The sequence below is a fragment of the Zingiber officinale genome, unplaced genomic scaffold (assembly GCF_018446385.1).
Source record: "Zingiber officinale cultivar Zhangliang unplaced genomic scaffold, Zo_v1.1 ctg222, whole genome shotgun sequence".
NCBI lineage: Eukaryota > Viridiplantae > Streptophyta > Magnoliopsida > Zingiberales > Zingiberaceae > Zingiber > Zingiber officinale.
The window spans coordinates 772359-789798 of NW_024589898.1; the positions used below are offsets into that span (position 1 = coordinate 772359).

General features: G+C 40.7%; 3 protein-coding genes across 3 annotated transcripts; 1 reads left to right on the forward strand and 2 right to left on the reverse strand.

The window, feature by feature from the left end:
- Nucleotides 1-1071: 1071 nt before the first annotated feature.
- Nucleotides 1072-3053, reverse strand: LOC122036875. The gene is made up of 5 exons (XM_042596308.1): nucleotides 2829-3053; nucleotides 2676-2750; nucleotides 1885-1955; nucleotides 1366-1562; nucleotides 1072-1301 (listed from the first exon to the last, which is right to left on the reverse strand). The coding sequence occupies exons 1-5, from the start codon at nucleotides 3023-3025 to the stop codon at nucleotides 1182-1184; spliced, it is 660 nt and encodes a 219-aa protein (XP_042452242.1). The 5' UTR covers nucleotides 3026-3053; the 3' UTR covers nucleotides 1072-1181.
- Nucleotides 3054-9887: 6834 nt separating this feature from the next.
- Nucleotides 9888-11325, forward strand: LOC122036858 (E3 ubiquitin-protein ligase ATL31-like). Its single transcript, XM_042596283.1, has one exon. It carries the CDS (start codon nucleotides 9914-9916, stop codon nucleotides 11096-11098), a length of 1185 nt encoding a protein of 394 aa, XP_042452217.1. The 5' UTR covers nucleotides 9888-9913; the 3' UTR covers nucleotides 11099-11325.
- A 551-nt stretch (nucleotides 11326-11876) lies between these two features.
- LOC122036859 (cytosolic Fe-S cluster assembly factor NBP35-like) lies at nucleotides 11877-16188 on the reverse strand. Its single transcript, XM_042596284.1, has 3 exons — nucleotides 15928-16188; nucleotides 15696-15797; nucleotides 11877-12982 (listed from the first exon to the last, which is right to left on the reverse strand). Exons 1-3 carry the CDS (start codon nucleotides 15968-15970, stop codon nucleotides 12081-12083), a joined length of 1047 nt encoding a protein of 348 aa, XP_042452218.1. The 5' UTR covers nucleotides 15971-16188; the 3' UTR covers nucleotides 11877-12080.
- Between the last annotated feature and the right edge of the window lie 1252 nt (nucleotides 16189-17440).

A 17440-nucleotide genomic window follows, 5' to 3' on the forward strand; every position in this document is an offset into this window, starting at 1 on the left:
TACACAAACCGAATCCTGTCACTAAAATAACAAATCAAATAGCTATAAAATTGATTAATTCGTTCAATTATTGATCAAATTAAGTGAATTTTTCTTCATGATTCATCGAAGTTTATCAATTGATGAATCGTGATTTAAGAATTTTACTTTTAAATACAAATTCAGATATAATAGTCAATTAATGCCGATTTAATTGAATTTGAAATTTTAAAATCAACACTGATTCGAATAAATCAAAATAATTAAGATTTTTTTTTTGAAAAAAATAAATAATTAAAATTTCAAATTAACTATAGAACTTTCGAATTTGATCTGTTATATTTTACTAAAGGCCATTTCAACCATTCTCGAGGAACTATTTTTAAAAAATAAATATTAAAATATTATTAGAGACAAGACAAATCCAGGATTTAGGGTTAAGTGTGGGGTGGGTACTCCATGTAGACATCGTCATAGTAGTATGATCGGCCTTAAGGAGCCATGAGTATAAAAATGATAATAAAGAAGAAGAAAAAGAGAAAAAAAAAATTAGATAGAAATAATAGTACATTATTGAATGTACTTTTGACTTTAAAAATATTTTTATAAACAAGTTATCAATTAATAATAAGTATAACAAATATTTTCTAAAATTTATTAACCAAATTTAAGTTTATCAGTAAATTAATTTTTATCAATAAAAAATTAAAAATTATAGAATAAATTTTAATAAAAAATAAAAAATAATTAGCAACTAAATTTAAATTTAACTAAAAATTAAAATTATCAATCAAATATAACTTAACGAGTAAAAAAACGAAATTATTAAATTTATCTCTAATCTATATATTTTTTTTTTAATTATTAGTTAAATTTAAACAATTAAAAATTATTGACCAAATGTGATTTTGTTAGTAAAAAATTAAAACGACGGAGGACAATAAATCTGGAATAAAACTTATTTTAATTATAATTTTAAATATTTAATATCTTAACTCATATAATTTGATTAGCCCAATATAGGCCTGGGCATAGGCCTAATAGTCTAGGCCTGGGGCCGGCCCTGATTTTACCCATCCCTAGTTCCGCTGCTTAATCTCGAACTCCAACACGACTTTATTAAACACATTAACATTCATGTACAAACAAAACGAAAATCAATTTAAACAAATTAATATACAATGATCCTGAATACAACGATTTCACTTGTTGGCAATTGGTTGGTCTTTGCTTCCCTCTTCCTCGTCCTTCTCCATGATCTTTTCTTCTCCATCAATTGTGGGCTTAACCAAGGCTTCTACTTCTTCTTTCACCTGATCCACCTGTGTGTGTATATATATATTTCAGCTACATGTAAAAACAAGTTTGTTGTTTAGATCAATCAACCTGATGAACAATGGCTTCCACCAGCTTAACATCTTTGTCTACTTCATGAGCTATTTTCTCAATCTGCAGGGCCGTCTCCTTGAGCCCTACTCCATCAGGAAGTGCATTGGCCACATCTGATGCTACTCGTTCAGTCACCTCTGCAACCTTTTCCACTGCTTCCACAACATCTTCGGCTACCTTCTCTATCTCATCACCTGAAAATAAATATCATATCATTTTTTATTTTATATATATATATATATATATATATAGTTTTTATGTGTTGTGCACTGCCCCGTGTGCACCTCCGCTGCGCGATTGAGAGTCGGGGTACCTAAAAGTGATTCCGATACCCTGACTCTGACTTACTCAGGACGTCGAAATCACTTTTGGGTGCTCTGACTCACTCAGTCGCACAGCGCGCTAGCGCAGACGAGGAAGCGGGTGGGCAACACATCAAAATTATTTATATAAATGTGTTCAACGTAAAGGAGTTTTTGAGTCCAAGATAATTAGGTTAAGTGTAATAGTGTATACCTTTTTTGGTGAATATTCTCTTGTAGAAAGGTATGGCGAGGAAGACTAGGGAACCCAAGGTCCACCCTACCCTTTGAAAAGATAAACTCTATATCAAATGCAAAAATTAGTTGAAATATATAAAGTCGTATTTATTAATGAGATGTTTTGACTGTGCATATTTTCATTTTTTTTAAAAAAAAAATCTCATGGACAATTATTTAACATAAGTTTTTTAGGGTCATTCATATCTAGGCCTATTGGATGATTTTATAATCTCTTGATAAAGGGTAGTGAAAACTTCATATCCCGACGAAGGATATTATAATCCTACGTTACAAGAGACTGTTTTTGCAACTCTTAGAGCTCAAACTTAAGTTGAAGAGTGTGGCCAAAGATAACAAAGAGTGGGATCATAAAGAAAAAAGTCATTGAGAAGGAGATAATACAATTATTAAATAAAAATTAATTGAATAAGTCTTCACGAAATGAATTCGTCAACTCCGAAACCTTCATTCATCTATCACTTCAATCGTGTAATAGGTACTGTTTTCACATGTATTCAGCTATGATCATTCAGTTTAGTCTGAATGATGCAGTTCATAATTTACGATATATATACTGGTTAGAAGAATGGTTTGATTCGCTAAACAATCTCTTATAGTTTGATCATGAGTTATTTAATTCGACGTTGACTATTTCAACCGTGATTCATGTAGTTTGATGAAAAGTGATATATCTAAACTCAAAATTAAATGGATCAATCAACTTAAAATTTCAGAAGATCAAATTTTAATGCAAACAAGTCCTACCATACTGGGATGTTAGATGGAGGAAGCGAAGCTCCAGATACTCCAATTAGATCGCCAGAATAAGTTCTCCATCTCCTATAAAAAAAAATGAAAAGGAAAGAAAAATCAATCAATTAAGCACAAACTCGGAGCAAGGCGAGAATTGATCCATACTTCACACTTGAAGCTTTGCCCAAGCCTTCAATATCATTACTAGATGATTGCATTCCTCGATCGACAAAAAACCGATATCGTCCCTGAGGCGATGAGCGCAAACTAGCGAGCCGAAGAGGAAGAGGTAGCTTTTTACAAGCGCCAAGATGGAAGAGAAAGGTAGAAGAAAGGTTGCAAGAAGCAAGAGAAAGAGCCATGGTTGGGTCTCCAATCAGCTAAGTTGCTTCCTCAGATCATTATCATCAGTATTTATTAATACATTAATTGAATTCTGTTAGGTAGAGGGAGTGGCGTCCAAGTTAATCATATCAAAGTTAGGATTGAAAATTGCACTTCGTTTTGGAAAAAAAGGCACGGAAATTATATGTGCACGCAAACCTTATAGAGTTGATAGTAATAGATAGTTATACAAAGTCATAGAAAGAACAGTTGTTGAGATTTATGAAGCTGGTAAAGTTCTATTCTGTGTTGGTCAAACATTATACAAATCTTTCAACATTTGACTTGGTATTTCATTTCTGTTTCTTTATTCTACCTGTCTCCCACAGGGCCACAGCAGGGGACTTGTACTAGATCCTCTTATGAGTATTGTGATGGATATTCGATCTCGATATCTATAAGAATGAGGATTAAAGTTAAAATTCTGATGGAGATGGAGACATAGAATATGATCCATTGTCATCATGGTGTTGTTTATTCAAACGGTCCTTAAATCAGGATAAATGAGTATACATTTTACTCTGGAGAATGACATCCATCCCTGGACTTAACGGATTAAGTCACATGATATGGTGAAAAGGTAAGACCCCTGAAGTTCGGTTCGACGTCAATAAAATTGGCTGATATGAAAGTCAAAGTCAAGAAGGGATCAATCTTCGGGTATAACATGATCGCATCTCTCAACCGATTGGGTTGGTCGGATGAATCGCCGGTCTGATCGGATCCTGAGTCTCTCAGAGTCAGCGAAACCTCGAGTCATATTAGTGCCAAATCGAAATGAGTCAAGTGTCACTATCGAGTGCTCTAGACGATTGGGCCAAAGGTCCGATCAGACATGCTAGACACACCTCTAGGTTGAACCGGACTCTATATTCAAGTGTAGCGGCTAAGTGCAAGATGAATCCCTAACATAAGATCCGACCAAACATCTTGTCGAAGTGAATGTCGAATCCCCAACGTAAATCCGAGTGAAATGTCAAATCCCCAACATAAATTTGAGCGAAATTAGAGTCCGTCAGATGTACAGGGTTCAACTCCTCACTTAGCAAAGGCAGGGCTCCCATTTTATAGCCAGTCAACCCCATGGCCAGTCAGACACCCGATCTTAGCTCGCCACTTCGCAGAGGAAGGACTCCCAGTCTACAACAGGTCAGCCCCATGGTCGGTCGGACACTCGGGCTCAGCTCCCCACTTCTCAAGGGCAGGGCTCCCAGTCTACAGCTGGTCGGCCCCATGACTAGTTGGGCACCCGGGCTCAGCTCCCCACTTTGCAGAGGCAGGGCTCCCAATATACAGTCGATCGGCCTCATGCCCGGTCGGACCTACAGGACCCAGCTTCCCACTTCTCCAACTTCTAGCTCTAGGTTTATCCACATTATCAGGGTCTTTGTCTCCTCATTGTCAATATTGGAGTCACCTAGTTAGCATGTCATCTTCTCCACTTTCAGACGAGATCAAATTTGACATCGTCTGTGGAAATCTTTGCTTGAATATGAAATATGGAGATGGAAGAGACTATATGACTCACTACCATTACTTTGTCACAAGAAGACTTGGAGTAGCTAATAGCAGCTCGAGCACAGAGATTGGTATAATAGCAACAAGTAGTAACTGGGTGTCCTTTGCAGAATGACCCAGCTGTATCATTGACGGGCCCTCACACTAAGCGAGGGACCCAAGTGGAACGATTGATTAAGTTCCAACCAGTTCCTCCTCCTTCAGCTGGCTTTGTGCAAGCGCCTACGTAGCCAATTAGCTTACCGCTCATGTCACCCTCCCCAATCGTGTATCATAGGGCATTGTTTCGCACCCCATTCGACGATATAGGATGGGCAGAAAGACCCCAAGTATCTTCTTCTGAAGACGCACCCACTTTGGATCTTTGAAAGAGGAAAGCGCCGATGGCTAATATCTCCATCGAGCAAATAAGTGTGTCATTCTCCCAAGAAATTTTGGAGGGCAAACTGTCGAATTGCTTTCGACAGTTAGCAATCGAAGAATATGGAGGAGAAATCCACCCAGAAGATCATCTACTTAAATTTGAAAATGTGATCCTCCTTCATCAATACACAAATGATGTTAAGTGTCGAGTATTTCTTACCACTTTTTCTAGCTCAACATAAAGATGGTTCAATCGGCTCCCTGCCGAGTCTATTTGCTACTTCAAAGATTTATGCAAAACCTTCCTAGAAAAAGGAGGAAACTGTCTCAGTTCTGATCGGTCAAGCTAATCGGAAACCACCATCACCTCTGGAATTCCCCAGAAACCCTCGCTCGATTCTTCCACCAGTCTAGGAAGATAGAGTAGTGTAGGAAGTGGATCAGTCACCGCCTAAAAGATGTAGACATTTTTGTGACTACCATCAATCCTCTCATCATACTACAAGTGAATGTCATTAGTATCCCAAGAGGCTCCATCGAATGGCCGATTCAGGAGAAGAGAATAAAGGATAATCCTCGCTCCCCTATGAAGGATCTCCTTCAGGAACATAGTAGGAAGAGCCAAACAGACACTCAGACCACGTCTGCTAGGAAAGTCAAGTCCGATCGACATCCACAAGTAAAAGCCCGTCGACAATAATCAAAATGGACAACGTCTAATTGGCAAGTCAAGTCCGATCAACAAAAGTCAAAATGAGCATCCGATCAGAAATCCCAAAGGACCAAAAGTTCAAGCATATTTACAACTCTAAAATAGTTCCAGTTGTAGGTGTAAATTACAACAATTTCATGCAACAAATTCTTTCGGCATCCCCATTCAGGATAAATTTTAATCTATTGTCCACTTGGTAGCCCCGATTGGCAGCTTGGCCATACCAATCGACTCTTCTATCCTTGCTTGGTGGTTTGAGATTATCGGCTCAAACCATCTCAAAATAAGTATGAACTAGAATGTTAGAATTCAAATTCTAAAATATCTCTTTATCAAGCAGGAAATTAAGATCGGACTGACATTCAGGTTATACACCGTGTCTCTGCTCTCCAAGGCATTCAGGTCATATATCGTGTCTCCAAGCTCCAAGGCATTTGGATCATGCACTGTGCCTCCAAGCTCCAAGGTATTCGGGTCATACACCGTGCCTCCGCTCTCCAAGACATTCAGGCCATACACCATACTTCCACTTTCCAAGGCATACAGGTCATACACCATGTCTTCGTTCTCCAAGTCATTCGTGTCATATACCGTACCTCCAAGCTCCAAGCCATTCAGGTCAAACATCATGTCTCCGCTCTCCAAGGCATTCGGGTTATACAACGTGCCTCAAAGTTCCCAGGCAATCAGGTCATACACTGTGCCTTTGCTCTCTAAGGTATTCGGGTCATACACCGCGCCTCTGCTCTCTAAGGCATTCGGGTCATACACCATGCTTCCGCTCCCTAAGACATTTAAGTCATACACTGTGCCTCCAAGCTCTAAGGCATTTGGGTCATACACCGTACTTTCAAACTCCAAGGCATTCAGGTCATACACTATGTCTTCATTCTTGAAGGCATCCGGGGTCATACATGATACCTCCAATCTCAAAAGTATTCAGGTCATACATCGTGCCTCCGAGCTCCAAGGCATTAGAGTTATACACTATGCCTCCCAGTTTCAATGTATTTGAGCCATACACTGTGCGTCCAATTTCTAAGGCATTCGGGTCATATACCGTGCCTCCAACGACGTCCCTCTAATCTTTGAGCCAAAGTTCCAAACTCTTATACCTCTTGGCTGAGTGATAAGCGAGCATGCTCTCGTGCCTATGTCCTAAATTCTCGTGCTACTCGGCCGAGTTATAATGTGCCTACTCTCCCGCCTGTCTTAGACTCTTATGCCGCTTGACCGAGTTATAAGAGAGCATGCTTTCATGCCTTTGTCGAAGACTCTTGAGTTGCCTATGCCTACCCTTATGCCTATGTTCCAGACTCTCAAGCTGCTTGACCGAGTTATAAGAGAGCATTCTCTCGCGTATATCCCAAACTCTCAAGCCACTCGGTCAAGTTATAAGCGAGTCTTCTCTAGCACATATATTCCAGATTCTCAAGCCACTCGGTAGAGTTATAAGCAAACATTCTTTCATACCTATGTCCAAGACTCTCGTGCCGCTCGGCTGAGTTATAAGCGAGTCTGCATGCTCTCGTGCATATTCCAGGCCGTCAAGCCACTCGGTCGAGTTATAAGCGAGCATGCTCTCGTGTCTATATTCAGACTCTCGTGCTGCTTGCTAAGTTATAAGAGAGTATGCTCTCACGCCTTTGTCCAAGACTTTTGAGTCGCCTGATCGAGTTATAAGTGAGTCTGCCCTCACGCCTATGTTCCATACTCTCAAGCTGCTCGGCTAAGTTATAAGAGAGAATTCTCTCACGCCTATATCTTAGACTCTCGTGCCGCTCAGTCGAGTTATAAGTGAGTCTGCTTTCACGCCTATTCCAGACTTTCGAGCCGCTCGGCTGAGTTATAAGCAAGCATGCTCTCGTGCCTATGTCTCATACTCTCATGTCGCTCAGCGGAGTTATAAGCAAGTATGCTCTCGTGCCTATGTCTCACTCTCATGCCGCTCAGCCGAGTTATAAGAGAGTCTGCTCTCACGCCTTTATTCCAAACTCTTGAACCACTCGACCGAGTTATACGCAAGTATCCTCTCGCACCTATGTCCCAGATTCTTAAGCCGCTCGACCGAGTCATAAGTGAGCAATCTCTTGCTAGGGGCGAGCATTCGGTTAATTTAGTTTTAATTTTATATAAATTCTTTTTTATTATTTTTTAAATAAATTCAGTTAATTCGGTGTTAACCGAAATAATCAATTTTTAATTTAATTTAGTTTTAACAAAATTTTGATTCAATTCAATTAGTCAATATTAAATCAATTTTTAGTTAATTCAGTTAATTTATAGACCGAATTAACCGAATGCTCACCTTTAGCTCTTGCACCCAACCACCAGCCAGTCAATTATTCTCAACTCTTACCACAACTACTAATTATTCAAATGGGCAAAGCTCAAGAATAAACTTGAGCAGCAGCACTAGGATCAAGAGTCCGAGTGAAGAACAAGAGACATAAGAAATATAGTGTCTAGTCAGTCGGACTTGCATTCTTCTTCGACTGGACTTGAAGGGGAGGCTAGTGATATGACGAATACAGTAGAACCCTCGAAGTTGGGTTCGACATCAAGAAAGCTGGCTGATGTGGAGGTCAAAGTCGAGAAGGGGTCAACCCTTGGGACTAGCATGGTCGTATGTCTCGGGCGATTGGGTTGGCTGGTTGAACTGCTGGTTTGATCGGATCCCAAGTCCCTCAGAGTCAGTGAAACCTCAGGTCGTATTAGTGTTAAGCCAAAATGAGTCAAGTGTCACTGCTGAGTGCTCTAACCGATTAGACCTTTAATCCGATCGAATATGCTAGACACATTGCTCGGTTGAGCCGAACTCTATATTTAAGTGTAGCAACCGAGTGCAAGATGAATCCCAACATAAGATCAATCGAACATCTTGTCCAAGTGAATGTTGAATCCCCAACATAAACCTGGGTGAAATTAGAGCCGATTGAACCTATGAGGCTCAACTCCCCACTTCGCAAAAGCAGAGCTCTCAGTTTATAGCCGATTGACCCCATGCCGAGTGAGACACCTAGGCTCAGCTCCCCACTTCACAGAGGCAGGATTCCCAGTATACAGTCGATCGACCCCATGGGCGGTCAGACCTATGGGGCTAAGCTCTCCACTTTTTCAATGCAAGTTTCTCAGCATAAACCTGGTCGATCCCAACATCGGTTGGATCTACGAGGCCCAACTCCCCACTTCTCTAATGCAAGGTTCTCAACATACAACCGATCAACCCTCAGAGCTGGTCGAACCTACGGAGCTCAGCTCCCCGCTTTTTATTTGACAAAGCTCCCAACATATATCCAGTTAGCCCGATTCTCTTTAGGAGATAGCATTTCCAGAGAATCGTAATAACGTATCAGAGAATAACAGTTATCTATCAGAAAATATTCCACTAGTCTAACATATACATGCAACGAAACCTCTTTCGACCACATGAAAGTTGTCGTACATCTTCCACTACCCGACATACTCTTACATCATATATTCTCTGTCACCTCATTAATACGGAGGTTGTAAGAGATGATATAAAAATGGATCATCTCCATTAACTAAGTACGTAAAAACATCCATACATACACCGATTAACACCATTATTTTACCATTCTACTATTAATCTTCTTCTCTATTTTGCTCATCTACGATTCTGACTTAAGCATCAAAATACCTATCCTAAGAATCCCCTCCCTATTTCTCACTTTAAAGTTTCGTTGACTCTATCTATAATGTACATAGATCCACAACTTCTAGTTCCAAATTCACCCACATCATGATCTTCGTCCCCTTCCCATTAACATTGATGCCATCTATCAAGCACATCATCACCCTGCTTTCCGATATGATCAGTCACCGTGGGAGCACCAACTGTGCAACACGTCCGGGGCTGGAGTTTGATGGTCGTTCCTGCTCTAAACAAGTTTTCGTTGTTATTTTACGATGCTTTCGATCGTGTTAATTGAGCACCGAATCCAAGGGAGTGTCCTCGGTATGCTAAACCCAATCATCCAACGCAACTACTAGAGATCCTGACGTTCCAACAACACCGTCGTCGCTCCTCAATATCGACAGTTCGGCTGGACTCAGCAAGTGCATCACGCTGTTAATTAAATGCTTCTTTGGCGTCTTCTTTCTGATTCACTAGCTTCAGAAATTTGCCTCGCACGTGCGTCTCACGTGCCCGAGAAGCTTCGGAGCGTCGCTGGGTCGTTTTTATCTTATTCCCAGCTTCACTACTGTTGATTTCTCTTACTGTACAAGCTTCTCCGGCGGTCGGTGAGTGATGGGGACGAGTCGCGGTGCAGGCTGTGTGATTAAGAGTCTGTGGCTTCTGGTCGCCGCCAGGTGCGCTTTGGCGCAGGCGCCGCCTCCCTCGACGCCGTCGGATAAGTATAACCCCTACTTCGGCTCGCCGACCTTCAACCCCACCATGGCCATCGTCATCGTGTTCCTCGTCACGGCCTTCTTCTTCGTCATCCTCCTCTCTATCTACATCCGCCGCTGCGCCGGCGGCAGCTTCGACGACCCTGGCGGCCCCGGCCGGCCGCGGCGGCTGCTGTCGCGGCTGCAGCAGAACAGGGGGCTCAGCGCTGACGTCATCGAGACGTTTCCGACGCTGCTTTACGCCGATGTGAAGGGGCTCAAGCTGGGCAAGGGCGCGCTGGAGTGCGCGGTGTGCCTCTGCGAGTTCGACGACGACGACGCGCTCCGCCTCCTGCCGCCCTGTAGCCACGCCTTCCACCCCGAGTGCATCGACGCCTGGCTGGCCTCCCACGTCACCTGCCCCGTCTGCCGCTCCAACCTGGCCGAAGAATCCGGCGGTGCCACCATCTACCTTTTGGATTCGCCCCCTTCCATCGACCCCCCTGCGTCCCTCGAACCCCCTGTTTCTCCGCTGCCGCCGGATCAAGTGGCCGTCGTCGTCGATCCGAAGACGGGTTCAGAGCCGATGGCCTCGCTGACGGAGAGACAGAGGAGGGATGTAGGTTCGCGGTCGTGGAGACTGCGGCCGCCGAAGCTACTACGCTCATACTCCACCGGGCACTCCGTGACACTTCCCGGGGAGAACGTCGACCGCTACACCCTCCGGCTTCCGGATCATATTCGAAGGGAGATCTTTGCCACCCCCAACAACCTCCATTTTCCGACGAGCCGCCTCGAGCTCACGGACGAAGGCACCTCCCACCGCGTCGTCGGCGGATCAACAATAGACGACGCGAGAAACCGCGCCGGGAGGGGCGTACGTTTCGGAAGGTCAGACCGTTGGCCTTCGTTCTTCATCCGCACGTTGTCGGCGAAGTTTCCGGCGCGGGCCACGCCCAGGAGAGCGGACGGCGGCGAGGCGCCGGCGAGAAAGTGGGAGGCAGAGGGGACATCAAGCGGCAAATTCGAGGGACCCACGAGGGCTCCATTCAACTGCCCCAGCCCTCCAGGCAACGATGCAAAGCCGGCGGACGACCAGGACTAGACTAGGCGCCGGCAGCCGGAGGATCAGTCAAAACAGAACCAAGCTGATCCCCTTTTTCTTGCAAATCTACAGGTATAATGTGGCTCCTACAAAATGTAGATAATATGAAAAATCAAAAAGCAATCACAAGTCGGCAAACTTGAGATTGAAGGGAGTGGTTCCACTGACTTGTCAATGCCAAGACTCGATGCGTTTCGATTAATCTAAACTAAACAATCTTCATCTGACCACTTGTTGAGCCGAGACAAGGTTGGAAGCTTCTCAAGATGTAACTCTTGTGGGTGAAGGGAAGACAGCCAGCCCACCCTCCCCCACTCAACTGCAATGAGAAGATATATATATAAATATATACACAGACACGTCATATCTGAACCTGTCAGTTTTCTCGCTAAGAATTATTTCATTGACTTGTAGGAGAACATATATGTCAATCGCTTGTGGTTTTGAGAAGCACTAGAGAGATATCATTGAGCTGTAGTGTGAAAATTAAGGAGCGAGCTAGTAGGACACATCGCATTGTCCATTTGTCCTGCATGAAACAAGTAGCTTGCTTTGAAAAAAACAAACAAGAAAGTGGAGGCTTTGCTTTCACGAAGGGAACACATTCTCCAACCTTTTTTTCGGTCGATCGCGATCAAAGATTTCAACAGTTGATCATAGCCAAAGTAAATGGCCCTCGCCGAGATTTGGAGAAGAAGAGAGAGAATTCTTTAGACATTTTTGCAACTGGGGCCACAAACCCTATTCATTTGGATTGCCGGAAGCTGCTGATAAAGAATTGCACAAAATTTCAGAATTTGATATCTACTTGAGAAACAAATGATCAAGTCTCAACTTATTCTTTTCCTGAAAATCAACACAAGCCACACTAGAAGGAAAAACTATGATGAAACTATTTTAAACGACATTATAATCGAAAAATCTACAACAGAATTACTGTAGTTATCATATAACTTCACGTGAAGATGCCAGTCCTTGGAACTTATTCAAAGGAAGAAACGAGATTTTGGATTATCTTCTTTAATGCTGGAGCACTAACAGTGCATTTCTGATCAGTAAAACAGGAACGCCCTTCCTCTGCCGCCCTGCAAAGCTGAGGATCCATCGGCACCTTTCCCAGAAATGGAACTCCCATTTCCATGCACATCTTTGCAGCCCCACCACCTGTGGCATCGAACACCTCACTGCATGAAATCACAGAAAGAAGCTCTGGTGCATTCGATCTGATGTAGCTTAATGCCCATTCAGTCACATCATCCTCGTCTCCCGTCTCATTCGACTTTAGGAACCTCATGTCTGAGATTGGCTGTCTCAAGCCACTCATGTTCTCGACCACCCCAATAACCCGGATGCCTACCTTCTTGCAAAAGCTAATTTCCTTGCGCACGTCGATCAAGGACACCTGCTGTGGGGTGGTCACGATGATGGCACCGTCTATGCCGGTGGCTTGCAAAAACTGTACGATAGAGATGTGCTCATCAGATGTTCCAGGAGGAGCATCCACAACGAGATAGTCCAGCTCCCCCCAATTCACATCCTTCACAAACTGTTTGATGAGTCCATTTTTTCTAGGGCCCCTCCATATAACAGCTTCATCGGGGTGTGGGAGCATGAATCCAATGGACATGATACCAAGATTCGACTCAACGTAGACAGGGGACCAGCCAAGGTTGCTCTGATGGATGTCATGCCCTTCAAGGCCCATCATCTTTGGGATGCTGGGTCCGCATATATCTATGTCAAGAAGGCCAACCTGGTTCTCCAGCTCAGCCAAGGCAAACGAGAGTTGCGCTGAGAATGTACTCTTTCCAACACCACCCTTTCCAGACAGGATGAGTATCTTGTGCTTAATTGTTGCCATTCTTTCTGCTATAGTCACCAAGTCTGTCAAAAACATTACTTATCTCTCAGTAATTTGAGTTATTTGACTATATTAATGTATCTCAAGGTTTAGATGATGTCATTAAGGATTTGACACAAACATAGTTCCTGGATGATTAACATGCAAAATAGGCATCAAGTATAACAAGTCAAACAAATTCTCAACTGTACACAGGTGCTACTAAATTCTGAATATAACAATGAAATAGGTCTTTTTTTTAAAGAAAATTAGCAGTTCTTGAAGTTGCTCAAAAGGGGGAAAACAGTAGTTAAACTGATATGCTTATAGGTACTTTTTCACTAACACTTCTAAATGGTAAAATAGGAAATCTACAAAATGATGAAAGCAAAAATCCATGAAACTAGGAACTATTGAAAAGTCTAAGTACGTGGAAGCCAACAGAACTCTTCCTTAGCAAATGCCTGATAGAAGTCCCAAATTGTAGATAACTGAGACATTGATTTGCCTCAAAACAAGAAGAATCTGATGTGGATTGGAAAAAAAAATCAATTATCTTTATGATGATGCTGCAGAAACTTTGCCTAGTTGGTGAATTCTATTAATAAATATGATTTTGAAAATAGTACATAGTATTCTTGATTTCTTGAAAATTTTGACAAAGGCATTATAAATGATGGACGAAAATCACAAAAATGGACATTCTTCAGATTATGTACCAAATTAAGTTCAGTTTAATGAATTATTTATAAGTTTACTACATGAACATCTATGTAAATAGTATATTTTAATTAAAGATTGATGGAATCAATAGTTTGGTTCAGTTAATACCAAAGTTCTCAAATTTGCTAGGCATAATAAATCACATTCTATAACTAACACAATAACATCAAATTTAAAATGAGTTCAAAATTACACAACTAATAAAATATCACAAATTTATTCTACTTCTTCTCTATTATTTTCAACAACTTATTCTTTATTAACACAAGTTCAATATCATCATTGTGATCCTCTTCTTTTTCGGATGCAAAATCGCCCTCGTGAAGTTCTCTCACTCTAGTTCTCTCACTCATGACTTATGAGTTTGATGCTAGCCACTAAGGCAAGGCAACAAATCGATTTTCTTGTTGGACAAAAATTTAGAGCTTATAAAACTTGAGCCCAACACAAAAAAAGATTACATTTCAATTTTTTTTAATTGAGCTTTAAATTTAAAAGCCCAAACTAAAAAAAAAATCATTAAACTCTGCACTATTTCCGTGGCGCTTAGACAATTCGATCAATTAGTCGGCGCCTATGGCTGCCTAATCCCGCCTAGGAGCCAAGACCACCTAGGTTGACCGACTAGCATGTTTTCAGTGCGGCTGGTTGGCGCCTAGCGCCTAGGCGGCTGCCGAGACCGATTTTTAGAACTCTGGTTAATACAGACAGAACATACAAGGGCCATCCAATTAATCGTATTAACTGCAAACAAATGACTCTGGCTGTAGATTGACTCATCACACTGAATTTCATCTTTGTTACGTAAAACAAATGTTACAAATTTGATCATGACTTCAAAGAGGAAGAGACCTAGAGATCCTACCGAATGAACTCATTTTTCCTCAAGGGGTTAGCAGCCAATTTAGTAACGATAACTCTTTTTTTGAATTAACTTGATTTCATGCCTTGTGTGCTCCCTAATGGATCACCCCAAACATGGACTGCTTTATTGGCTTCCTTTTAAGAAGGGTCGCCCTCTAACAGTTTCTGTCTGATGGTGGGTTTTCCCATCTTTTTGGTTGGGGATTTATGCGATCAATCAGTCCTTGTCTAGCAACCACACCAATGTAGAAAGGAAAAAGGTTCAATTAAAATAAACCTTGACTCATTGACAAAGTTAATACATGAAAACCACTGCACCAAAAACTTATTTTGTGTTTCACGATCACAAAAACTCTCTTTATATGAGGGAAAACAAAAACAACAAAATCCTTATTATTTGAAAAGGGCCTAGCATAATAAAAAATTAAGATCTTTATTTGATTTGTTTAACTCTAGTTAGAATGAGACACATTTTGATTTTGTTGATTTCTAAATATGCTAGCTGCTTAGACTGCTACCCCACTTACTAAAGGCAACATATAGGGACCAGTTATGCTATATGTAACGCAATTATCTTCAACATACATACACATAGGAGATGATATATGCATTTGCCACTTTGCTATACTAATATTGGACATGTTCCTGGCATTCTAGTTGTAAAAATCTCATAGTTATTTCATTCTTTCATGGCCTTTTCTTGACAATTGTCTTTCCACATCATTATCTGACTAGCTCTTATGTTTTTATTAATTTATTGTTTACTCAATCACTTATGGATTGTCTTGAAACAACATTTTCCAATACTCAAAATGGCTTACAAACATAAAGAAAAAATTTAACACGTTAAATAGTCTGAAAGAGTTTGTTGATATTTTTTAAGCTAGTTCCACAATTAATCAAAGAAGACAAATACAAGGAAGATACACGGTTATATTCGGAAATAATAATTCATCTCAAGTTGCATGAGTTCATCCAGCAAGCACATAGCAAGTAAGAATTTGGAATCACATAAAAGCAACAACTTGGAATCAATTTGAAAAACTTCAAAAATAAATAATATTCTACTGTTAAACCCCATCATGTATTGCATAATCTACGATAAACATTTCTTATTTCAGAAAGAAAACAATGGTTTCGATGTAACTAGGAAAATTAAGAGGAAAATACCAGGATCGGGGCCTTTGGGGGCAGTGGCACAAATTTGTTGATTAGGGCATCCAGCACAGGAATCAGCCTTCCCTGCCTCCTCGGATTGCGGGCCAGGACAATCTGAACACACCCAAACCAAAAGGATTCATAGAAAAACAAGAAGATAGCATCAGAATATTAGCATGAATTATTATAATCAGCCAAGGATTAAAAAGGAATTTCTCCCCAAGTTTTCGAGATGAAAGCTCACGCTCGTTTGCATTCTCGGGAATGTCGTAGTTTCTGTTCTCCATATCGTCGACCCACCGCCTCTCTTCGACGAAAAAAAGGGGAGAATCGAAAAGATATCTGTAGAGCGTGAGCACGAAGGTTGAAAAAAAAAGCCTCGCCGCGGAAGGATGCTCTCGTCCTTCGATGAGGCTGCTGGAGAAGGAGCGTAGCAAGACTCGCAGGTTCTAGGCAGCCGGAGCTGGGCTCGCGCCGGGTAAATAGAAGGGAAAACGTGCGGAGGAAGGCGTTTACTTTTAAACCCTAACTTGCTATTTTAAGAATATAGCAAATCCATTTTGGACTCTATCTGGCCTAACCATTATCTAAGTCCTAAGCTAAGCTGGGCTGGTAAATTGTTCCACTCGACCAAGTACTAGTACAACAAAATAATATCATACTAATACTACTTACTTCTTTACATTATAGGCTCACGGTATTAGAAACTCAACTACTTACTCTCAAAAATCATATCTATAAAGATACCCACACAAGTAATCTAAAAGAAACTCTTGAAAGTATTAACAAAGACCTTAGTAAATTGTCTTTAGGAAAAACAGTTACCCGACAACAACCTACTACTTATAAATTTCTTACTTATAAGACTCAAGATGTCATTTCAAATGGATCTACGAACAAAGAAACAAACTGAAAGTTTTTCTGGATTATCACAAACTTTAAGACAACCAAATAAAAACTTATCTGTAATACCCAGGAGGTCCTCAACAAATATTGCTACTTATCAATTAGAAGAACTTATAGACATAGAACATAATTTAGACACTTTTTCTAACGAACAATTAAATACCTTAAACCCAAAAAGAATATATAATCAAGGACTATTATCCTTCTCTACATCACTTTATACACATCACAGAACACAACCACTTCATCTACCAGATGGAGGTGAAGAAAGATTTACACTCATGACAGAAGAATCAGCAAGAATACTTTTACAAAGAAAACATCACTACATACATCTAGGATTAATAGTGTTTGGACTAAGAGAACTTACTAGAAAAAGTATAGGAGCTAAAGTATTTTTAGTTCTTTACGACTCAAGATTTTCTGACAATGATAAGGCAGTTATTGGACTCATTGAAGTAGATATGAATAACAATTTAGGAATTACCTATTTCTGTCCAAACTTCAATATGACAATCCCGGACTTTATAGAACATATTAAAATTTCAGTACAAGCCAGAGGGTATGGAGACTTTCAAAGACATAATATTCAAATAGACATAATCTTTCTAGAAAAAATCATGACAAATATTAACAATAGTTTTAAAGTTCAAATTACTAATGTTATTGAAACCCTTACGACAAAAGACATTTATTTCCTCAAACCTAAAGACTTCTCATCAACATTATTTGCAGGATTGGATTGGACTTTTAATTTAGAATTAAACAATAAACCACAAACCTTACAACCAACGGAATCCATTATTTATAAAGATAGACATGGAAGCTCTATAGTAAGATTTCATAATTAT